The 25,117-nt window shown below is 44.3% G+C and overlaps 1 protein-coding gene across 11 annotated transcripts in view; it reads left to right on the forward strand.

The window, feature by feature from the left end:
* LOC136675652 (discs large homolog 1-like protein) overlaps window positions 1–23,957 on the forward strand; it is a 105,558-nt gene extending 81,601 nt beyond the window's left edge. For 6 of the 11 annotated variants that reach the window (XM_066652333.1, XM_066652322.1, XM_066652323.1 and 3 more), the window contains 14 exons: window positions 4,618–4,744; window positions 6,096–6,252; window positions 6,750–6,852; window positions 11,578–11,692; window positions 12,072–12,248; window positions 12,361–12,427; window positions 15,722–15,821; window positions 17,505–17,546; window positions 19,834–19,884; window positions 20,539–20,640; window positions 20,748–20,920; window positions 21,049–21,158; window positions 21,976–22,067; window positions 22,427–23,957. In XM_066652333.1, the coding sequence (XP_066508430.1) occupies window positions 4,618–4,744; window positions 6,096–6,252; window positions 6,750–6,852; window positions 11,578–11,692; window positions 12,072–12,248; window positions 12,361–12,427; window positions 15,722–15,821; window positions 17,505–17,546; window positions 19,834–19,884; window positions 20,539–20,640; window positions 20,748–20,920; window positions 21,049–21,158; window positions 21,976–22,067; window positions 22,427–22,533 (1,523 nt within the window). In that variant the 3' untranslated portion in view covers window positions 22,534–23,957. Of the gene's footprint in view, window positions 1–4,617; window positions 4,745–6,095; window positions 6,253–6,749; window positions 6,853–11,577; window positions 11,693–12,071; window positions 12,249–12,360; window positions 12,428–15,721; window positions 15,822–16,477; window positions 16,512–17,504; window positions 17,547–19,833; window positions 19,885–20,538; window positions 20,641–20,747; window positions 20,921–21,048; window positions 21,159–21,975; window positions 22,068–22,426 lie in introns of all 11 variants that reach the window. The other 5 variants (XM_066652325.1, XM_066652326.1, XM_066652329.1 and 2 more) reach the window with 2 other exon arrangements.
* The last annotated feature ends 1,160 nt before the right edge of the window (window positions 23,958–25,117 follow it).

Genomic DNA, 25,117 nt, shown 5'->3' on the forward strand with positions numbered 1-25,117 from the left:
TCTTTTAAAAGTCGAATAAAATGTTCATGTGCATTTAAGAGAGCCACAGAGAGGGGGCGCTGTGGGAGCTCAATGACTGCTGATGTCACAGTCTGAAAACAGGTGGAGAAAAACACGAGCCCACCGCAGTTGTAAGTTTAGGGCTGAGTTTCAGTTAAAAGAGAGAGGGAGAAAGCTGTAAACAGACAAAAATCTCAGACAATCCTTCACTCGACTAAATGTGTGTTTTGAGCCTCAGTTCGCTGAAGAATCTGCTGTGCTGTGCTAAACCACTAGTGCCTGTTAGCACCAGCCGCGCTTCTAAACAGTGTAGAACCGTCGTATTTCGCTTGTTTTCTAACTTTTCTGTTCCTTCAGCACAAGTTGCTGTAATTTGCTCTCTCTCAGAAACGGGTTTTTATCGTCAACACGTGTCAGTGTGCACTATCGGGCTGTGTTTAGCTAAATTCACTCGACTTTATGCTCACGGATATAAGGCTCAACACAGTCTGATGGAACACCCCCTCCCCCACGTTAATACCGTGAACTGTGACAATACTTTTGAGACGGTATGAAAAATGTGGATATCGTCCATCCCTATTACCTAAACTCTGACCAAATTATAAACCAAAACCCCAGTAGCTTGCTAACGACTATAAAACCCTTTGTGTTTGATTATTTATTGATGCATTTTAACACTGGGAACAAAACGCACCTTAATGAGTGCATCCAGCAGGAAACACTTCTACGGAGACACATTACAATCATGGAAATCACCCTTTTTCATCATCGCTGCCCTTTTAGAAAGGTCACTTTTCATTCTAATCAGATCTTGAAGAAGCGTTCTTATCCTGTTAATGAGACGTTTTCAAAAATGAGAGAATTTGATGCCCTTTGCTAGGTTTGATTGTATTAGCAAAGCAAATGGCGCCACTGAGCGAGCTCGTTCCTTTGCTGATTAGCGGAGCAGACCTCCCGTTTGGCTTCCGTTTAAAGAAGCCATTTTTGTAATCAAGACATCATTGGTTTGCTGATCAGAAATCTAGTGGTGAACTACGACAACTAATAACTAAGTCCATGGAACCTCGTGGTTACCGTGGCGACGGTGTACTTTTTTACATTAAAAGCTGGTGTTGAAACTTTTTCTTCTGGCATCAAAATGAAGAGGAGACCAGTCTGGATGCAATGACTTTCCTTATTGAGCACTCGGGTTCCAGGATGAGGTCTAGAAGATCTCAAAGGTCTTAAAGGTGTGAATTGAACACTGAGGCATCTACTTAAATAACCCATTTTTACATCGTAAGACAAAGACAAGATCTGAAATATTCAACAGTGTGTGATCTTTCAAACTGTGTTAGGTGTTAAGAAGATCTCTGTGTGTGGGTGGGGGGGTTGGTTTCTCTGCAGAGGCTCCCAGTCCTGTTCATGACGACTAAACAGTCTGTAGTTCTCCTTTCGATAAAAACAAGCCAGTAACGTCTCACTTACTAGGGTTTTCTCTCCATGAAGCAGATTCTGAGCTGCTAGAGCCAAACATCAGTCTCCCTTCACTTCTTCTACACTGTGAAACAGGTGCTGTAGGGGATTATTAATTGCTGCCTGTCTTTTTTTTTTTTTTTTTTTTTTTTTTTTCCTTCCCCCTCCCGAGACTGTACAGTGCAGCTTACTTACGGCTTTATGTCTCCTGCTCTCTGAAACTCTGTTCCTGATCATTTCATACAGAATAAATACATTCCAATTCATGGCCAAATGTTTGTGGACAACTCCTCAGCCAAAATCTCTTCTGAAACGAAGGCTTTTGCTCGGCCGTTTCATCCACAGTTAGCAGCAGCCTAATACGCCTTTCCAATCAGCTCATGAAGGCCTAGCCAATGCAAATGCCATTTTCAAGCCTGTTTCCAGTGAACACTCTAAAGCCTCTGAAGCTACAGAGCCGCTGGACTCTTAACAAACACAGCGCAATATGGAAAGGAGAAAAAACAAAAAACAAAGTGTATCAGCCTGACCTCCGGGCTCGTTTATTGATCGGCGCTCGGCTCATAGGCCTGCCAGTGGGAGCACTAATAGTCCACAGAGGAATCGAGTGTTATCGATTGCTCTAACCTGGACCTGCCTCCCTCCCTCACCACCCCCCTCCTGCCTTTAAAGCTGCTGCCATACTGGGGAACACAGAGCACACATGTAGCTACTGGCTTTTTCCAGTTCTGGATCATGTGACTGACCACTACAGCTCACTCAGCCTGGGGGATACAGCCAGTTCCCGGCTGGTAGCGAGTTCTACTTCAACTTTTCTCTTGGCTGCTAGCCCCAACAGCTCAACAAACTTGGAGGAGACCACTAATGCCAGCTCGGTTACTAACAGACATGCATGGTGCATTTGTTTGTTGAAGCGTGGGGAGATGGGGATGGGTAGGAAACCTGAGGTGAACACAGGCTGGTTTAAGGCCTTTTTACAATGAATCCGATATTTACAGACGAAATAAAACACTTGTCAAGTTCTGAAAGCAAACACGCAGGTGTGTTATAATCAGACCGACCAATGAGAGCACCGTTGTCATGGTTGCAGACCAAACAAAAAGAGCAGGAAGACAGGTGGTGGCTGAAAAGCTCGTCTTGTTTGTAGCAGCTTTTCGTAACACTGACTACTAAAACATGGTCCTTTTTCAGCATCTTCCCAAAATTTTGGAGCGTTGAGACAAAAAACAACAATAAATAAATAAAAAACCTCATCAGATATAAAGTTTCCACAACATTAAAAACCGTATCCATTACCTGGACCTCGACTGTTTTACAGGAAATGCCCAGGGATCTTTAATGACCTCAGAGTCAGGAGCTCTGTACAGTTCTCACATCAGAAGGACTGTTCAGTACAGTGTCTGTGTCACTACACTCAGGTATTGGCGTCCACAAAGACCACAGGAAGAGCGCCCCCTATTGGCACCACCTGTTTGGAGGTGGATTTGCATGTTCTTCTGTCATCAGCCGGGGGTATTTGTCTCTGCCTTTGTCCCTTTATGTTTACAGTGCTGTAAAACAGTGTCTAATAACTAACATAACCAACATTGTTTTGAGACTACATGAAAGAAGAGGTTTAGATTGATTTTAAAGGCTTCTTTGAGTCTTCCACCGCTCAGGTTTTGGCACTGACATCTCCAGGCCTCGTGGACAATATGCTGCTCTTCCGTGACACGAAGGACAGCCGCAAATTCAGTCTTTCGACTGGATCCCATGTCCCAGCGGGCCTTTGCTAATCCAGCAGCAATATCCTAATGCAGTGGAGAATCAGTGTGTGGAGCGGTTCTCTCTCTCTCACACTCACACACTCACACCCTTCAACACCAACTTAATGAAGGAGAAATAATTCCCTTAAGTGCGCTCACTCACTCTTCCGAGAATCTCTGTAACAGCACTTTAACACTGGAATGGCTTTCCTTTTGGACCGGGCAGTGCACCCTGTGTCCTGACGTTTTCAGTGCTCCGATTCAATCGCTGACACAGGCCTTCAGTCTTTTCTTATCATATTATACGCAGACTCTTTGATCACCGTGCCCCATGTCAAGCATAAACTATATGTCTATAAACCCCTCCCAGTGCTGCTCGGTGTAGCAGTGGAGCTATATTCTCTGGAGAGTGCCTTTGGGGTGAGCGGGACTGGCGTCTGTGATCCCAAGTGTCCCAAAGTCATATGGACGAGACACTTATTTACTGGCGTGGGACTGCAAGCTCTAGATACTGTTTCAGCACTGACCACGGCTCGGATGAACACTGTGTGTAATATCGGGCCAGTACCCTCCTCTCAGTCCTATCCTTGCTCAGCCTCAGTGATGTCACATCACATCTGAGGTCAGCTCACTCCTTGCCGCTCACAGCGTGACCCAGTTAAAGCCTCTCAGATCGGGGAGAGGTTTTCTCGGAGCAGCAGAATTAGTTTGACAAAGTTGGTGGAAATATAAAGAGCGGCATTTTAAAGGAAAAGCCTGTGCCCACAGCCCTGTGCTAGTTCCTGCAGATACCTTCTTTTAGGGGAGACTCGTAGATCAATCGCATCAATCCCCAGTGAAGCCCCAAGCATTTCATGGCCAGGAGTGTTAAATTACCCCCACCCTCTTCATCCAGTGTAGATTGTTTAGTGTTCAGAAGAGGTGGCTTCTTCTGTCATCAAAATAATTGTTCATGGATATTGACATGACCTTCTCTGAATCTGCCCCACACCCCACACCACTACTTGTTTTCCTCATGCACTTGCTCCAGTTGACCTCCAACAAAGAGGACACATGCTCTTCTGACCAGGGCTTTGCTGCTCTGACCCCCAGGCCTTTGGCATGGCTTTAACAGGATCAGTTTAGCCTGAGTTTAGCTTCGATTTCATCCCTCCCACACAGCTCCCATGTAAACAGAGCCTCTGTGGGATGGAGACTTATATTCCGTGGGTTAGAGGATCGTTTACGGCCGTACCATCACCATGAGTTGGGGTCAGACCTGATTCTACAGGTGCTGGACTAACGGTGGACACGACCGATCCTGGATCAGAGCGGTAGCTTTGCATCAAAATGACAAAACTATTCCAGCGTGTCTGATTTTACAGTGTAATATTAACATTTGACGTGTGTGTAAACACTGTTCATCTCCATCTCTCAGCGTACTCCCAGCACATGGAGAACCATATCAGCCCCCCAAACTTCCTGAGCCAGCCGATGCCCCCCGCCCAGTCCGGACGCTTCTCCCCCACCCCGAAGACCACGCACGGTGAAGAGGACTTGACCAGGTAACGGTCACTCTTCTTATCAGTGTGAGAGTGCATGTTGTACTGGAGAGGTGTAAACAATATGGTGGCCTGCTAGTGCAAGCTTGCTGTGCTTTTATTTCAATACAATTTTTTAAATTAGTTTAAAAATGTGAATGTTGACAAAGCCAAATGTTTGATGGTGATGTCATGTTGCTTTCAGTTCTTTTATTGTTCATATTGATATTTGTGTAATATCGTATTGACCGATTTTAAGAAATATATTGTGATATAAATCTTGCCCGTATCGTCCAGCTGTTTTTGTTGTTTTTATTATCTTCTTGTTTTTATTTGGTGCTGTGTTCTAATCTGTTATTTAATTGTGTTTGTTGTTTAAAATTATTGTTTTTTTATTTATTTTTATTATTTGTTTTGTTTTGTTTTTTTGCAGTGTTTACTTGGTTTCTCGTGTTACACGTAGAGGCTGCAGTAAAACTGATCTGAGGGCTTTTAGTCCGTCATCACTAGACACACTGCCCAGTTGTTTTTTAACTGTTGGGGTGCTGATGAGTCTAATCTGACGAGAGCTGTATCAGATTCACTGCTTTACTTTATTGATGACCCCGGTCAGGTTTAGGTTGCCAGGTTGAGCTCTTGGGCATCGCCCCAGAGCTGCAGAACAACTGGCAACTGGCAGGGGTCCAGTACATGTTCCTTTACACTCTCTCTTTCATTCCTTCTCTCTCTCTCTCTCTCTCTCTCTCTCTCTCTCATTTTCCTTCTCTCTCTCTCCCTTCTTGACTTATTTTTACTTTTCTATCCCTTCTTTGCCTTCGTCCATCTCAGTTGTCACCTCTTATACATAGAAACAGTCAGGTACCACTTCATCAACAAATAAGTACAGAAGATAGTGATGTGTTGATTCAGACCGTTCAAAAAGAGGGGTGCACACACTGATCAGTTTTCTTCATCCTGCAGCTGGTGTTAGTTTGGACAGTGATGAACAGTCTTTTGAGCATTGGTCCTTAACCGTTGTGTTTTAATGCAGAGCGATTGTTACAGAGGTACTGACAGAATCTCTTGTCAGTTCTTTGAGCAATAATTATCTCAGCGCAGCAGCGCCATCTAGAGGACAAACACAGTGGCTGCACCTGCCTGCTAACTGAATTTCCCATAGTCTTATAGGTTTCCAGCTTCACGCACTTTTCATTCTCATGGAAAAGGATTGTGGAACCTTGGGTCTTTGTAGTGGGCTTTACTCAAATAGAACGTGTATAACATTGTCTTTATTAGAGAAACTGATTTTATTGTTTTAAATATCCTCATGACAATGACAGCAACAGCTCTGTTTCCCCGAGTGTGTGTTAACAGTGTGTGTATGTTTTGGTGGCAGAGAGCCGAGGAAGGTGGTTCTTCACAGAGGGGCCACAGGGCTGGGCTTTAACATCGTCGGAGGAGAGGACGGAGAGGGCATCTTTATCTCCTTCATCCTGGCAGGGGGCCCTGCGGATCTGAGCGGAGAACTGAGGAAAGGAGACCGCCTCATCTCTGTGAGTCAAACAAAACCCTGCTCGTAACACCAGCGTCGGGACAAACCCTGGCATCTCCAATTATAACTCTCCCTGTTTTGATAGAAGTCGAAAATATTTCTGATTTGTTTGAGGTGAGCGAACCCATAGAAAAGGCTCTAAGGCGCTTGGAAATCCTTGGTGATTGATTGCAGTGGATGTAGAAATACCAGACTCTCACTAGTTGTTGACCTCGCTCATCTCAGATACAGAACTCGTGTGTCACTGTCCATTCTCTCAGCTTGACTGTTGCTCTGCATACTTGTATCTGCTCCCTCCAGGAGCAACTGCTGTGTCTGAACCACGCACACCATGAACGTGTCAGTGTCACTCAAATGACAGCTGCTGTGTGGTGGTGGTCTTGTGGGGGTCCTGAGCACTAAAGAACAGGATGAAACAGAGGGGCATAACAAAGTATGCAGAGCAACAGCCTACATCCTGTGACTGTTACTGACCGTGCTTCTTCTTCATCGCTTCAGGTGAACGGAGTGGACCTGCGCAGTGCCACACACGAGCAGGCGGCGGCCACTCTGAAAAACGCTGGACAGACCGTCACCATCGTCGCCCACTACAGACCAGAGGGTGAGTCCACAGCCAGAGGCCAGGGCTGCTGTCAGTCATCCACACTGAGCACGCCCACAGCAGCGGTAACCAACCAATTACTAGCAAGGTCCAGTCAGTTCAGCAATGTGACGAACTTCAGGAAGACCCAAATACCGCTGGTTAAAAATGAATGGGAAAGCTTGTAACAATCAACACGTTTTCGTGACAAAGCCCCGCCCTTCTGTAGTGATATATGACTATAGGGCTCTCGCCATTCAAAGAGAGAGGAGCCTTGGGGCACGGCTAAACTGGCCAAACACATCTGCCTTCTCTGACTTTTAGACATACAGTTCAGGCCCGAAATCTCAGATCTGTGGTCAAACAATGGCCAGGCCAAAGGCAGCAAATCATAACCCTGTCCTTTAATATCATTCTGTAGACGATTTCTAATCTCTCTCTGGACATCTGGTTCCATTCACCACCACTGTGAGCAATTGTGTCTTCACATCAAACCACTCTGAAGGTCATTGTTTACGTTTTAACTGTGGAATACAATGGAAAGGCAGGTTTGTGTGGAGTTACTGAGACCCTAGACCTTCTCTTTGTCCGTTTACTATAGTCTCCGAGTTCAGTTCATGGTGTGGTGATGTCGTCGTGATGTGGTGAAGATGGCAACAGTTAATTTTTTTTTCTGGGTGTTAGCGTTTAGTTCTTTGTCTACACCCATTTGACACCATTTTGAGCACCGAGGATTCCTTTTTTAGTGAGAGCACACACCCTCGTACCCCACCAAAGCTCATAAATGACAGACAGTGTGTTAACGCTCTACAGAGAAACGCCTTCATCATTGGGTGTTCTGCCAAAAGGAGAACAGAGGAGCTGCGTTTATAGTCAGAGCTGCCCTTTTAAATTGTAGGGGAGTGGTGTCCGCATGAGCCAGGACCACCGTAAACATCGTAAATTCAGTCAAAGTATTTGTAGAAAATTGTACACTGTGCCTTTAATGTGAGTCCGATGCTGTGTAATCACAACTGTGTGTGTAACCGGAATATCTCACATTGTGGGGAACAAAACCGGGGCTAAAAATGACGTTGTGGGGACTTGTCTTCATTGTGGGGACCACGGGTTAGGGTTGAGATAGCTGCACTTATGGAAATGAATGGAAGTCTGTGTAGTGTCCCCACGATTCACACATACAAGTGTGTGTTGTGTGTGTTATTTTGTATTATTCTGATAAGTCAAAAGTTTGGGGACACCTGCTGCTCTCACTCTGGTTCAGAAACGAAGGGTGTTACCGGAGTGTGTTCAGCTCCTGGGTCCTTCAGTAAGACTCTAGCTGCTACTAGTTAGATATGGATCTGCATTTAGATACAGTGTAAGTGATGAGAGTCTGCTCTCCAGCTGGTGTGTGTGTGTGTGTGCACGCTTACAGCTCAGCACTTTCTCATGCTACCTTTCATGTTGATGTTCATATTTATTGAAGGACAGACTCGCTGTGCCTGAAGCACACTGCCTTGAAAAAAGAGAGAGAGGAATGGAAAGGGAATGATAAAGAGATGGATGGAGAGAAGAGTGGATTTAGTGATGGAAAGAGAAGGGAACAGCAAGGGAGATGGAGATATGGGAGGAGTCTAACTCTAGTGTCTGCCTCTTTGCGAGCGAGAGAGGGAGATGAGGGAGAGAGAGGCATCAGACGAGGTGGAGGTGTGTGTGTGTGTGTGTGTTGGCTCTATGACAGTGTCCTGTTAGTGGACAGTTCACAGAGAGCGAAGGGAGGACGCTGTGGAAGTCTCCAGAAGCTGAAGACTGTAAGTACTGCACTTCAACTCGAGCGGTAAATCCAGAGAGGGACAGAAGGTCATGACAGGGTCTGGTGTCTCTGGTGTGTGTTTGCGCTGTGGACACTTTCCCATGTGAGCGCCTGTTTGCTGCTGTGGTACTGTATTTTCCTGTTGGTCGCATGTTTAACTGCGTGTTTTAGTGTGTTACTACAGCACCACTGAGTTTAGATCACATCTGGACATCAGTTTCCAGCCTCTGGCCTCTGTCCACACATCAGCAGATGGTAAACTCATCAGACGACAGTGGTGAGAGTCGATTATATTCCATCTGTTAATAATAGGTGCTCACTATGGAGTTATATAGTAATCAATCAATTTATTTTTAAACAAGATCAGCAGCTGTTTGAGTCCATTGTTCCACTGTGAGAAGATGTCCCAAAACCAAGGGTCTGAAAGGACGTGGATCTGTCCTTGAGCCCTTACTGAGAAAAGCAAATAGACGCGCACACGCTAAAAAGAAGCTGCTGGCGTTCTCCGAGATGCGGACTTGCCACCTCACAGACCTCAGCATCACTCGATTAGAGCCAAGTTTGGCGAGAAGTCAGACGTACGTGATTTTCCACTGATCGGCCGAGACGCTTCACCAACCCGCCTCTGAGTTCCAGCCCCCTCCCCTCTTTAGGGAAGCTAACTGTAGGGAAGGGTAACTGTAGCTCCAGTTTGTGATTAACTGTGTAAATAAAGTCAATCGGTGAAATATTGCCAAGACTTTACTTTTCAAAACAAATTCACAATGTTTTATTGGCACTTTTCTGAAGGAAATGTTTGATGATTTAGACGTGTACAAAAAGATAAGGTCACTCTCGGTGACTGTTGACTTCCAGTGTTTGTTAGCAACATGAGTCTAACGCTACACTACAGTTCTATATTAAAGAAGCAGAATGTGGACTCAGCTGATCTGGGATCAGTGGAAATGGACTTTTTCTGCATTATTTGGTGGCTGAAAATTGAATGGAGATTGCTTTTAAAGAAGTAACAAACACAAAAGCAGGGTTGCAATAGTAGATGACTCCTCTGTGTGAGTTGCACGCGTCTTTTGTGAGTCTGTATTGTGTTGGAAGGAATCATGTTTCTTAGGATTTGGTGTCAGTTGCCACTGGTGAGGAACTGGATACACCATCAGATGACAGAAACACACACACACAAGGCTTACTTTAACCCCCTGGTGCCATCTCTGAGGTGATCTGACATGCCGTGATATTTTAACAATTTAAACCTAGCTAAAAAGTTTGTTCTCGAAAGCTACACAAGCTAATGTTCAGCACAAACCCAGCATCATGAGTCAAATGTGAGAGAACGCTGTGATTCATCTGTTTTTTGTTTGCATTCTCACTCTAAACATGGACTTCGCAAAAACCCATTTTGAAAGGTGCTGATATATAGTGGAAAAAAACAAAAAAAATTTCGAGCTCTGAACTGTGGAGACATGGGTGTTATCCACACAATGGTGTTTTAATTCGTTTTTCTTCTATTTTGCTATGAATCTGATGTGACACTGTATTTATCTAAACCTGTGGTTCACACACTGATGATCCATGAGAGAGGTGTGAAACACAGGTAAACTCTCAGCTATCAACTATCAGCTGAACTCTCTGCACATTTCCAAAACATTTACCGTCGATTTCACAAATTCCTTCGTTAGAATGTGCTGCTGAATAAGCGTAGCGTCGAGGCTAACCAGCGCTAAAAATGCTGCAGACAAACAAGTAAAATATAGTTCACTCACTCATCAGTGAAGCCGTTCCTCCTCAAGCAGCTGAAATGTGTGACTGCGCCGTCTTCGAAAAAACATAGCCATGTTCATTTGTTTACGTGACTAAAATGAGCGTTATCACACATCATAATTCTCCAATAAGAGTGGCCGGATTAGCATGCTATTATCATATGAATACGAATGGGTGGGCCATCAAGGGTCTCGGTCTCAGTCTCAGAGAGAGATGTGCCTCTTGTTACTTATCTTTCTATAACATTCATTCATTCATTATCTGTAACCCTTATCCAATTCAGGGTCACGGTGGGTCCAGAGCCTACCTGGAATCATTGGGCGCAAGGCGGGAATACACCCTGGAGGGGGCGCCAGTCCTTCACAGGGCAACACACACACACACACACACATTCACTCACTCACACCTACGGACACTTTTGAGTCGCCAATCTACCTACCAACGTGTGTTTTTGGACTGTGGGAGGAAACCGGAGCACCCGGAGGAAACCCACGCGGACACAGGGAGAACACACCAACTCCTCACAGTCACCCAGAGCGGGAATCGAACCCACAACCTCCAGGTCCCTGGAGCTGTGTGACTGCGACACTACCTGCTGCACCACCGCGCCACCCCTCTTTCTATAACAACCGGGGGAAAAATATCTTTTCAACCTCCTTATATTTGAAAACCCCTTTAATGTTTCTGGGGTTTGTTTATTGTGCTTCAAGGACAAAAACTCGCTGAGTTGCGTTTTTTTTTTTTTTTTTCCGCAAAATTCTGATTTATCTCACAGAAGGAAGAAAACAAAAGACACACACAGATCATTCAACAATGATCACAACATTTTTGTCCAGGATAACGACCCAAACTCAGAAGGTCAGTGTGTACGAAGTGTGACAGACGCCACATTTGGAGACCCCTTTCTAAAAGGCCCCTCGTTCGTTATCTGCATGACGTAGAAGTCTAGTATCGCCCCCTGCCCCCGTCCTCCTGTATTAGGTTAATATTTCTCTCTGTGCGAGTGTCCTCTCTCGTTCTCGACCGTGTATGAAGCATCTCTCTAAAGCTCCGCTGCTACAAACTAAAGTGGGCAATTTTCCCAGACAAGTGAAGCGGGCATTGTCCCTGTCCCTGTCCCGCTGCAGGCCGGACATCTCTGAGCCGTGGAGAGGTGTTTGAGAGCTCTGTTTTTGTCTTTGTGTGTCGTCATTGTTTAGAGTACAGCCGTTTCGAGGCTAAAATCCATGACCTTCGGGAGCAGATGATGAACAGCAGCATCAGCTCTGGGTCGGGTTCGTTGAGGACCAGCCAGAAAAGATCGCTCTACGTCAGGTAACAACCTTCCCGAGGCTCATATTTTGCATTTTTGTCATTTATAGAATTTTATAATGTGTTTATTTATTTTTTAAATGGGGTAGATATGGTAGTAATCCCCTAATGATATTAAACTTATGTCTATGTGCAGTTTGTGTGTGAAAACATTTAAAATTCTTAAATAACACAAAGGTAAATTGGCCAATCAGGATTTTTTTCCTTTGTAGTATCTAGGTAGATATTTTCAATCATGCACTCCCATTGGTTAAAACGTCCAGAGCTGGACTAAAGGATTGACACACTCGCATTAACCCATTGTTGAAACTGGCTATGCTAAAGATATAGGTAAGAACTGCTTGTTGTGACCGTCGTCTTGGTCGTTGTGCCTCTTCCTCAGGGCTCTGTTTGATTATGATAAAACCAAGGACTCGGGTCTGCCCAGCCAGGGCCTGAACTTCAAGTTTGGGGACATCCTGCACGTGGTCAACGCGTCCGATGACGAGTGGTGGCAGGCGCGACAGGTCACTCCTGAGGGAGAGGTGGAGGAGTTGGGGGTCATTCCTAGCAAGAGGAGGTCAGACCCAGCACACAATAAAAAGACACATCGCAGTGTACGTTTAATAAAACACTTTACGTTAATCCTTAGTGTAAACGCAAATGTCTTCTTTGTCTGTGTCTCCCCTCAGAGTGGAGAAGAAGGAGAGAGCCAGGTTAAAGACAGTCAAGTTCAACTCCAAGTCTCGGGACAAAGGGGTAAGTCCACTGCTGGGCACAAAGCTCTGATAGCACCTCACGGTAGAGACATGGCTATGTTCAGTGAGTTTTAGTGAGAGTTATTTTACCTCGTCATTTTTATTAATAGAAGTATTTTTAATCTTTTCTATCTGTTCTTTTAAAGGGGAGTTCCATTAATTTTCCAAGCATTCGCAGAGTTAACTTGATTTCCATGCTATATCTCACACGCAGTATTAAATATCATTGTTAATGTGATAACATTTTGTGAGGAGCTTCAAGACAGACGTCTGGTTCCCTTTACAACTAATTGTGCCCGCGATTCGGAAATTTGGTGGAGTTCCCCTTCCTGTAGACTGAGGTGGATGATGTAATGCTTGTACAGTAATATTAGAGCACAGCCTGCGTAATGGACCATACTGTATTTAATACACTAATAAAGCTAGTGTTGGATTGTTATGAGATAACTGCATGTTTAAACTGCGACTGCTGCTGGCCCTCCAGGTCTGTACAGCGCCGGTCAAGAGTTTAGGGGCACTTTGCTTTTGCACTGTTTGGTCACTTTCTTATTTTAATTATAAGAATCCTCCTGTGCTAATTGTCATGGAAGTTCTTTTTATTATTGTTATTTTTTAGTAAATCAACCCTTTTTTGTGTTATATCACATTGGCAAAAAGAGCATGGTGTTCCCAAACTTTTGACTGGCCATGTATATAGCTGTATGCAAAGTTCGCATGCCTCTGGTGAGTTTTTGATTTTCTAAGTGAAAATATGCTAATATCTTCCACAGAGAACATGCAACAACATATTATATTTATTACTGTGTAATTACTATGTTATTGCTAATTAATGAGCGTTAATAACAAAGCAACGTTTTTTTCCTACGTGTTAAAATCCATTAAATGTAATAATGAGTTAGTGTTAAATGCTGGATATGTTCTACGTAGGGGATACAGCTTATTTTCACTCAGTAAATCAACCCAGGGCTGTTAACATTAATAACAGTGAGCTGACCAGGGGTGTGTCCACTTCTGCACATGACAGTAACCATGTTGAATGAGTAATGAACCCGTAGCTACTCTTTGAGCTAACTTCCCAAAGCTAGACTTGCATGAGAGGAAAAGGACGGATGAAAAACGCTTGCCATTGACGATGGACTGCTCCACCTTCTTTACTCCAACCCCAATCCCTCTCTCTTTCCTGTCTTTCTCATCCCTCACTCATCGCTCTCCTCCCTTCACACACTCTCTCCTGTTTAACAACGCTCTGCTCTCCACAAACTCAACACTGCTTATCTGCTTCTACTGCTGCTTCAGTTATTACAGATGTTACAATGTTATTACAGTGTTATTACCCTCACACTCAGGGGTAGCTGATTATTCTCCACAGACTTGGTGTCATTCATGTTTAAGAACTGCTCCACAACGAGGTGCTATTCAGTGCCTTTTGCTTTTTTGGGGGGTTTGTATTTTATTCCTTTATTTATTTTTGCAGACATTCTTTGTCAGTCCTTCGTCATTCTGTTTTCTTTACCATTCCCTCTTCTTCCTGTCTTTGTTTTGTCTTTTTCCTTTCTCTTCTTTTTTTTGTGTTGTCTTTTCTTTCCTTTCATCCATTTCTTTAGTGCCTTCCTTTGTTTCTGTCCTCTTTCTGTTCGTCTTTCTCTTATTCTCTCATTTTTGCTGGGGGATGAAGCCAGACGCTAGCTAACAGGGGCCAGAGGAGAAGAGAAAAGCCTTTCCTTTGTGTTCTGTGCAGTTGGCAGTAAGACGGGCTTAACTGAAGCAGATAGAAAAGGCGCACACACACACACAAACACGCAGTCACACATGCAGTCACACAGATCTGCTGTTTCTGCCGAGCGTCTGCTTCAGATAATCCATGTGTGCACCAAACATTCAGTGGCCAAAATGTGAAATATGGCCATGGGCACAGGGCAGTAGGGAATGTCCACTCCTGCCTGACTGAGTGTGTACAGAGCAGGGTCTTTTACAGGGATGAAGACTCTTGCACAGGGACATACATAAGAACAGGGTGGGTTTCCGAGATGACATTGTGTTTATTTACACCATGTGTTTTACCACAAACGCAGACAGCTAACCATAGCCCTGGGGAAATGCTACAGTAGCCAACTTCAGACATTCTCTCTGGCTGCAGAACAGCTGTAAAAGACGTTAGCTTAGCACAGTTTCCAAACTAAACAGGTCAGTACGCAGGTCAGGATCGTGGTGTGGTTCATTTCATTTCAAAGATCAAAGAACAAATAGATTCAAAGAAAGTAGTTTATTTTTCTTGAGTTCCTCCCAGGACACGAGGAAGAAACAGGAAGTGGGTGTGGGGTGGGGGTGGGGGTGAACTGAGAGTCAGTTTGTGTGGTTTGGTTTATTCTGTTCCTCCTGCTTTGCTTTCTGTCATTCTGGTCTGCGGTGTGGGTTTATGGTGACTTCATTTGTTTGGTTTGTTCTTGTGCTGACTTTGTGCATCCTCCCATCATTGAACCATTTAAGGAACAACATCAGTAGGGGGTCATCGGTGAGGACTAATATTAGTCTGATATTAGTACACAGTCCACCATGGGCTGCTGTTTATTAAACTTATTTTTGTAATAACTGTGTAACTACACATTATTAACATGTTATAATTGTGTAATAAGCTTACTGTTACATGTATTCACTGTTATAGATGGATTACAGTAGCACATTCTTACAGAGAATCCGTATTAGTGGCAGTGGTCCTATGTGGAACAGTTTTCATAGTAAGATGGATCTTTGCATTGCTAATGGTTACTCGGATTGATCAAGAACATGTTGTAAATGGATCTATAGCACAAACACTTTAAGAAAATGGTTATTAAAAGCACCAAAAGGGTACCATACAATATATTTTCCATCTTTAGAACTAATTATCCATGCAAATATGTCTTTACAGAACTCATATTTTTGAATAAGAATCATTGCCTTTAATATAGAACCCTCTTTTGAGTGCAGCTTTTTCTTTGTTTGTAATTACACAAGTGTATCTTCATTATTACACCATTGTATGTAATTACAAGAGGAAAATATGAGCTCTATACTGTAATTCACCCAACAGTAAACACCATGTGGTGTTAAAGTGTAATTACGCTGTTATTACACACTCAGAAGGTTTTGTTGTTCTGGAATCCTTGGAAAAATAGCAGAGCCTGAGAAAAAATGCCCAAAGTCAGCACCAAAGCATTCGTTCACTTTTTTTTTCCCCCCTTCACACGAACATCAGCCACCCTTCTCTCCTCTCTCTCTCTCCTTTCTCTCTGTCTTCCCTCCTTCTCTTCCTCAGCAGTCCCTCAATGACAAGCGTAGAAAGAACCTCTTTTCCCGCAAGTTCCATTTCTACAAGAACAAGGAGACGAGTGAGCAAGAAACAAGCGATGTGGACCGTGAGTACAACAACAGTGTTCGCTCATGGCTAGGGCAGCACAGGGCCAGCAGGGGGCGCAGCAGCACTGGAAACAGCCACCAGAACTGACCAGCATTGACCACTCTGAGCAGGAGAACCAGGGCTGGGTTCTTCCCCTTGTCCCAAATGTAGCGAATCCGCTGTCTGGGGTTTCTTCAGTTTGGGGCTAAAGCACACTAGATTTTTTGGAACCTTTCTGTGAGGATTTGATTGCATTCAGCCGTGTGAGTGGTGTGGAGTGGAACTGTTGCTATTGAACACAAACAGCGCTCCTATTCATCCTAAAGGTACTGGATGAGGCTCTATCATTTCAGAGAATGCAGTTCCACTGTTCCACAGCCCAGTGCCAGGGGGCGGGGGCAGTCTTATACCCCTCTAGCTGACACTTGACATTAAGTATGATGAGTTCTCGTCACCATTAGCCTTGTACCTCCAATAAGCCGTGTTCTCACACCAAACCTCTCTCAGCTGGGAAATTGTGTGCCATTGATTTAGCCCACCCTTCCTCTCCTGCCCTGGGGGTCAGTTGTGGTCAGTTGCCGCTGTCTCCGGTCGTCAGGAACCCCAGAGTCTGCCAGTAACCCTTTATGCTCTTGTGGTTGTTTTGCTCTCTCCTTGCTCTCTCGCTGACCACAGGAGAACCAAGACGATCTGCTTTCCAAAGGCCAGAGTAAGTGCCCGAGCCCGGCTCCGAGAAGCCCACTGCAGACGCCCTTCACCCCCACTCTCTTTCTCTCTCTCTCCACCCCACTCTCACTGCCCCTCACAGCCCACTCCACATCTGTCATAGCTCATTACCTCATAATCGCCCTCAATCCACCTTCAATAGTGCTGTAGACTCAGACCCACTCACACCCACAAACACACACACACACACACACACAGTGAGACCCTGCTGGCCATGGGTCATTTATTATTCTCACAGAACTGAAAGAAGATATTTTTAAAAGTTTAGAAATAATTAGACTTGTTGAATTAAAACGATGTGAAGTACATGTGAATTAGTGTGAGCCCCTGAAAGGCTTACTTCATAGCATCTGCTGCTCACCAAATACTACGTTGTGATCCACAAGCACATCACATATAGTCATATGCAAACATCTGGACACCCTGTGTTGGGTGATGCTAGAGACCAGCGCTGTGTCCAAAACTGTGCCCTGTTCCCTGTATAGTGCACCAATTTCGGGTTCCGCCATTTTGTAGCAGTGTCCGGAAACATAGTGGACAATTTTCAATGCACTCTGACAGTCCCACAATGCACTGCAAAAGTAGTGTACAACCCATGTACACTAGCAGATATCAGATTACCCATAATCCACTGCATTGTTTGGTGAAAACCCACATGAGTTAGTGTTTGAAATCATTCACTACCCCCCTGAATATGACGGGGAAGAGTGAATAAGGAGCCGTTTCGGACACAGGGCGGATGTTTTCATTCACTCAGATGTGTTGTATTATTGATGATAAGAATCATTCTATTCTGTCCTATACAGTCTGGATCTGAAAGGGTTAAGTGTTCCTGCTCCGCCCTCTAGTGGCCGCTGTGGGTGTTACACACGTGTTATAAGCCTTCATCTGATCAGTGTGTTTTTGTCTCTCCCTCAGTGTGTGTGTGTGTGTGTGTGTTTGTTTCACCTTGGTTTTCCCTGTGTTGTGATTTCAGAGCATGTCACCTCTAATGCCAGTGATAGTGAGAGTAGTTACCGTAAGTGTTTCCCTTTATTTCTCCCTTCATTTCATCCATCGCCCTTATTCACCTTCCTCTGATTGTAAAACACCCACACACACACACACACACACTTGCATGTATAAGCCTGCCCTGTGGTCTGTGTATGAACATGTAGTCATTTCAGGTGCTCTGTGGTACCTCTACGCGACTCGGCACGCTTAAAACTTATCGCTTTCCCACTGGCAGAGCTCCCCCGCGAAATGGAGCCGCTGACGTCTCAAAACCCCGTCTGTAACAGGAATCACTGGCTTTGAAAACCACAACAACGACGGCAGTAAAGTTAGGCGCTGTTTACTCATCGTGTATTCGCGTGTTGTTTTAGTTTTTGGGACTGAACTTACTCCGCACCCCAGTTCTCACAGATCAGTTTTAATTGTTGTACGTTCGGCTTTCGATTTTTTATTTTACTCCTGGAGCATATTAACCTCTTCAAAACCCCTCGAGGTGAAGTTACGAACTGCCGCTGGGAGTCAGATCAAAATAAATGTGAAAGCTGCTGTAACTTTAGAGATTTTACAATTCGAATGAGCGTTGCATTTTGTGGTGATTGACATGGCTCTGGCCAATCAGCGGTCTCCAGGGTTTACACCTCACCATGTAGTAGCTACTCGGCACGGTTGGAACACGGAGTGATCTGAGGCTAAAAACGTCCCTGGTTCTATGGACCCGTAAAAAACAAGTGGAAAAGCAAAAGAGCCGTGCCGAGTCCAGTAGAGTCGTGCAGGTTCCATGCAGTGGAAAAGCAACATAAGACTGCTGTAGAGAACACTGCTGTAATGTCTGGAGTAGCAGTGCATCTGAATGTGATTATACAGTGTACACACACACACACATGTAATGCAAAGTTTAATCGGGGGTACGTCCCTCTTTGCTCTTGTAACACCTTCTAATCTTCTGGAAAATATACACCAGATGTTTGAACATTTCTGTGAGGATTTGATTGCATTCAGCCACAAAAGCCTTAGTGAGGTGAGGTGCTGATATTTGACGTGAAGTTACGGATCGCCTACAACTGCTCCAGAGACGTGCAGGGAGCTCCGTCTCTCCAGAGAACACGGGTGCACTGCTCCACGGCCCGAATCTCCAGTCTTCAATGAAAACAACAACAATATAAACATAGAACATTTAAAAATAGAAAAATATACTTTTTTTCACGGGTTTCATGGGTTCTCAAATTGAGTCTAAAAATGGAAAAGAACTTTCTTTAGGCTCATTCTTTGCTCCAGCAAACACAGGTTATTACTGCATGAGTAATGTGATTATTTGGTCATTATTATTATCACTGTGAGTGAATGATGGTGTCGGACAGACAGACAGATACAGACCGACGGACAGCTTCCGGTTCCCTGTGTCTGTGTGAGAGAGTGAGGGACACTGCAGTGAAGTGAAGGTTCCAGAACCTCAGAGATACAATACACTAACATCAATCAGCCCCCAGCCCTGTCTCCATAGCAACCACTTCCCAGACCCATCCCCTCTTCTCTTTTTCATCATCTCTCTCCCCTTCCCCATCCCTCTCTCTCTCTCTTTCTCTCTCTCTCTCTCCTGTGTCCTTCATCTTCTCTTATTCCTTTACAATAATTTAGCTTCATTAATTTTGTCAACAGCTTGTGTCTAATTAAATACAAACTAACCGAATTAAGAAATCTCCACCGACACCAGTCCGTCCCTGTTCTTTATTAACAGTGCACAGGACTAAACTCTAAAGTGTCTTTTATTTCCGTTCGAACTGACACTGCTTATAAAACAGGGTTCATTTCGCAGTCGTTCATGAGGAACGTGCCTCTGCTCGAGAAGAGCTCGGAGGAGCCCTGAGCCCAGCAGAAAGAGGCTGCCTTTATCACTCCCCGAGCCAGGACTTCATTCACACTGTTCAAGCGACCTCTAGTGGTCAGCAATAACAAGTGCAGCATTTCAAAGCGTTTGCCAGTAGACCCTGAGCAGCCACTTTATTGGAAACCCTGGTGTACGGTTGGAGACTGTAGTCTGTTGTTGATGCAGTTTGTATTGGCCATTCTTTAGTCCTCCTTCAGTGTTCAGTGTCTGACCACCGAGCCACTTCTGTTTGAATATGTGAACAATATGCACACACAACCATGTCTGTGTCACCACTGCACTGATAATATCTAGAAAGCCCTGTTCCTGTGGTGAAGATCTGACCCCACTGATGGTACACTGTGCAGTCTGTATGACGACAGTCTGTAATTGTACTCTACAGGGAAGCTACACCGCTCTTTCTAACTGGTCTTGCGTTTACTCTCAGGTGGACAAGAGGAATACGTCCTATCCTACGAGCCAGTATGTCAGCAAGAAGGTGAGCGCTTTCTAATCAATGTTCATGATCAGGAAATATAGCCAAATATAGCTATGTCTAAGAATGTAGGCTTACTGCATGGATATTGCCCAAGGGGGAGTGCTAGAAGGCATTAAAACTCTTTTGTGGGCCAAGAATTGAGCCCTGTGGAACACCATATTTGAAACGTCACTGGCGTTCCTGAGTGGTGCAGTGGAGTAAGAGTATAACTGTCTTTGCTCTCTGGGTAGGTAAGATTTCCCCTTCTTCCCCCATCAGTGCCCACATTGCTAGCTAACATAAGCATCTGTCAGCTGTGGCAGACTTGGATAATTGGCCTTCTCCTCCAGCATACTAAACCTTTCAGTGGCATTGCATCAGATGTGGTTCAAAAAGAAGCGGCGGTCTGGCCTCGTCTTTAGGAAGCGCATGTTTACCTCTGCACTCCTGAGGCTGGTGGCACTGTGTGAGATCTACTGGACTACTAATAATTACTGAGAAAATTAAGCAAAAATATTTTTGGAATATATTTTTAAAGAATAAAAAAAAATAATAATAAAACAACAGTATGTCAGTGTCATACAGCCTCAACCACATGGTGGTGCCCTAGAGAGAGACTGTGTACACACTGTTTTTACAGGTTTACCTCGCTATAATAAAAGTCCCTTTCCACAGTGAACTACACCCGGCCAGTGATCATCCTGGGTCCCATGAAGGACAGAGTGAACGATGACCTGATATCGGAGTTTCCCGACAAGTTTGGCTCCTGTGTCCCTCGTGAGTATCCAAACTGACCTGACCGGCCTCGTCTGTAAAACGCATGTCATCGGTTCTCATTGGCTACCACCAGACACACAGCGACCGTTTCTGTGATTCTCCCTCAGACACCACCCGGCCGAAACGGGACTACGAGGTGGACAGGCGTGATTATCACTTCGTTGTCTCTCGAGAACAGATGGAGAGAGATATTCAGGAGCATAAGTTCATCGAGGCAGGACAGTACAACAACCACTTGTACGGTACCAGTGTCCAGTCTGTACGAGAGGTGGCAGAAAAAGTAAGACCCTGTCAGTGTCTGTGAATCTGTCTTTGTGTTTGTCCCCATCTATTAATAACTCTCTTAGCGTTCTTGTCTTTCTGAATCTGTTCCTGTTGTAGCTTATTGTATCTCTTTACTGTCCTCAGGGTAAACACTGTATCCTGGATGTATCAGGCAATGCCATTAAAAGACTGCAAGTAGCTCAGCTCTATCCCATCGCTATCTTCATCAAACCAAAATCTGTGGAGAATATAATGTGAGTAGCAGCACAGGGACACACACACACAAGTTCATCTTTCACTGCCTAATACCTAAATACATCACCACTGTCCAAAAAAAAAAAACATGCATCTCCAAAACTTTACAGAAGAATGAAAAAAAACCTTCTTAACATTCAATGGAAGTCAATGTAAATAGATTTTATTCCAGTTCAATTTTAGAGCATTTCCATTCATCATGAAATTTTAACACCATGTGAATGACAGCTGTTGTGTTCAAATGACACCGTAAACAATGGAGATATGTGTTTTTGTTTGAACAGAGACCATATGTAAATTATCTATATTCATTCATTCATTCATTCATTCATTATCTGTAACCCTTATCCAGTTCAGGGTCGCGGTGGGTCCAGAGCCTACCTGGAATCATTGGGCGCAAGGCGGGAATACACCCTGGAGGGGGCGCCAGTCCTTCACAGGGCAACACACACACACACATTCACTCACACCTACAGACACTTTTGAGTCACCAATCCACCTACCAACGTGTGTTTTTGGACTGTGGGAGGAAACCGGAGCACCCGGAGGAAACCCACACAGACACAGGGAGAACACACCAACTCCTCACAGACAGTCACCCGGAGGAAACCCACACAGACACAGGGAGAACACACCACACTCCTCACAGACAGTCACCCGGAGCAGGAATCGAACCCACAACCTCCAGGTCCCTGGAGCTGTGTGACTGCGACACTACCTGCTGCACCACCGTGCCGCCGTGATCTATATTGTATCCTGCCTATTTTTAAAAGTAATTGAATTATTCCGTTCGAATGATGTGTGTGTGTTTTTCAGGGAGATGAACAGGAGACTGACAGAGGAGCAGGGAAGGAAAACGTACGACAGAGCCATGAAGCTGGAGCAGGAATTCACAGAGCACTTCACAGGTCAGTGAGCGCTTCCTCCAGTGTCCGACAGCTCCATACCTTAGCACTGAGCGTGGTGACAGTAGGCTCATGTACAGCTGCTATAGTGTTCCCAACAAGTGCAGTCAGTGTAAGACGTTTGAATAGAATTGAGCACAGATGGTGCTGTGGGTTTAATAAGCTCAGACAGAGATGCAGCCAGGCACCTGTGGTGTTGATATTCTTCACTGTTCTTTGTTGCTATCTGTTTATATTCAGATATTAATGTCCAGATTAATCATTCTTGAACGACGTTGGTTTAGAAAAAGACTAATATAATGTACAAGCTATGAGCGTGAGATACAGAAATACAGATTTTTCTTTCTGTTTTCGGGTTGCAGCCATTGTCCTGGGAGACACCTTGGAGGAAATCTACGATCAAGTCAAACAGATCATCGAGGAGCAATCTGGACCATACATTTGGGTTCTGTCCAAGGAGAAGCTATGAACAGCTGCGAATTCCCTCCTTCCGTCCTCCATTTTCTCTCTTCAATTCTTTTTTTGGTTAATTTTTTTTTCCCTTTTAAAATTTTATCCCTTATCCTTCAACCTCAACCCTTTTCCCCCCCAATCTCTGTTCACAATCCCTCTGAAGACATAACCACCACCCAGGACACCAGTAACTCTTCAGTCGGTGTGCCTCAAGGGTGGGTATTACGGCCTCTTCCGATCTCCACTGCTTCCATCTTAGAGAAGGGAGGGGGAGGGGGAGTGGGTGGGGGAGGGCAAGCCAGACCAGCATCCATTCAACGGGCCTTTGAAAACGGTACAGTTCCTTAATGTTTAAGGGAGGTTACTTTCTAAGGAAGAAGAGCTATAGAGACTGGGCTGGATCATTTCTTTTACTTTTCCTCGTCTTGTTTGGTGACGACACAGAGGTCGAGTCTCAGGCATCGGAATCATCGACTCAAGAAAATCACGGAAAGCAAAACTTTGCACGTTCTAGCTTTAAGAGCATGTGTACTTTGACCCTTCTGTTCTTTTCCTCTCATAGTTCCATGTTTTCAGTACATCATCTATCATAGTGTATTTTACTTTTTCTTTCGATTGTTGGCGCATATTTCGCTGTGTTAATTGTCCATGTTAGGGAGCCTTTTGTTGTTTGGTTTGTTTTGATCACGTCACGTTGGCTTTTTTCGAAATCAGTGTCTTACATAAAATACTACATGTTTCAATACTTTTGGTTTCTGCCATTTGTAAGGAACTGCCATTTTAACGGCTACAATTGCCAATGCGTACACCAGAGAAAATTTATTGTATGGTGAAATCTTAACAGATATTTAACCCTCCATGAACTGCCTATTTTGTTATAATAAAAGTCTATATTGAGCTTTTACTTGAGCACTACTACTACGGGAGTTATTTTCTTTACATTGTGAGACGTATATATGAACAAGGAAATTTTGCAGAGACTCTTAATAATAATATTAATAATAATAATAATAATAATGAGGATAATATGGATATATATTTTTTTCCTTCTTCCTTTTACCACATTTGTCTTGTTTATTTTCCTATGCTGGAAGGATGGGTGCAGTAAATGGAAGCGTGTCTGAAAGAAGGCTGGACGTGGTGCAGTATTTCAGGGTTGTAACGACACCTAGCGCTCTCTCTCTCTCTCTTTGAGCTGTCTACTCATGTGTGCTCCACGATAGAACAGAACCAGAGAGTAGTGCCTGGTCTTCTGCCCCTCAGTTTGAGAAGGACCCAGGCCTGCGAGCTCCAGTAAGAGACTCGTCCATTTCTAACCCCATCCAGGAGAGGGCGTCCCCAACTGCTCGTCTCATGACATGATTGTTTTCTATACTTAAAGACTGCTTGTTCTGCCACCTCACCACCTCCTGCTTTTTAGGGACACTTTGGGGGGGGGGGGTATACAACAACAATAATAATAATAATAATACATGTAAATAACCTACTGATCTGATTCATTCCATTGATCAAAGAGAACCAGAGGAGAACGCCTAATTCAACACAATAAAACCAACAGTTTCTCATACAGCTCTGTGTTTGTGTCAGTGTTTCTTTAGGGGTTTGGTGGGACATCTGCTCGTCCAGTGTTCAGTATCTGTTAACTTAATATGGAGGGCTTCTTCCCCCCTCTTTGATTAGGGAATAACCTCTAGGGTTTACACCAGATGATTGGGGATTTCATGGCCTTAAATCATGAGTCTTAGTGAGGTAACGTGCTGATGTTGGACGTTTACTTCTGGATCACATCCATCACTCCAGAGAACACCGTTCCACAGCCGTTTGAGTTGAGGCTTTGTAAACCTCTAGTCAACAGTTGGCATTGGCTTAACCTCATGGGCAGCTGCCTTTAGAGTAGCCACTTCTTTTTGCTTGCAGAACTGGTGTGTGTGTATACGGAACAAAATATGAAAGCAACACTTGTTTTTGCTCCCTTTTTCATGAACTGACCTCAAAGATCTAAGACTCCTCCACCTCCCCGGTGTGGCATATCAAGATGCTGGTTAGACAGCATCATTATGGCTGGCCACTATATATGTATATAACCAACAGGTAACCAACAGACCAGTGCGACAGGCAAAAGCAACAATCAGAAATAACCAGTGGACAGACACTCATGGGGCTTCACTGATGATTCATTCCAGCTCCCAACAGATCTGCCCTATTAAGTGTTCTATGGGATTTCATTATTGGTGATGGGGCTACTCCACAAAGCAGGGTTTCTCAGTTTAGCCAAAGTTTAAACCCCAGGTTAAGCCTGTGACATAGGATTAGAGCTGAGGGTCTTTCCTATTGGACAAACCTGAAGTTTGGGCTTAAAGTAACACTATGTATTATTTTTACCTTAAAATTACAGCTTCAAAAATAAGTAAATAAATCACTGGGCAGTTATAGGGAGGATTACAGCCTCTGTCATTGCTACCCTAGGCTCCGCACTGTGGAAACTGAGCTATATAACTTTAAGGAGGGTCAGAAAACAGCCTCGGTCCCTTGATTTCAGGACACTGCTTTAAAAGTGAATTACACTCTAACTGTAAGGGAAGCCCAAGAGTGGTCTGGCT

This window comes from Hoplias malabaricus, chromosome X1 (assembly GCF_029633855.1).
Source record: "Hoplias malabaricus isolate fHopMal1 chromosome X1, fHopMal1.hap1, whole genome shotgun sequence".
Taxonomy (NCBI): domain Eukaryota; kingdom Metazoa; phylum Chordata; class Actinopteri; order Characiformes; family Erythrinidae; genus Hoplias; species Hoplias malabaricus.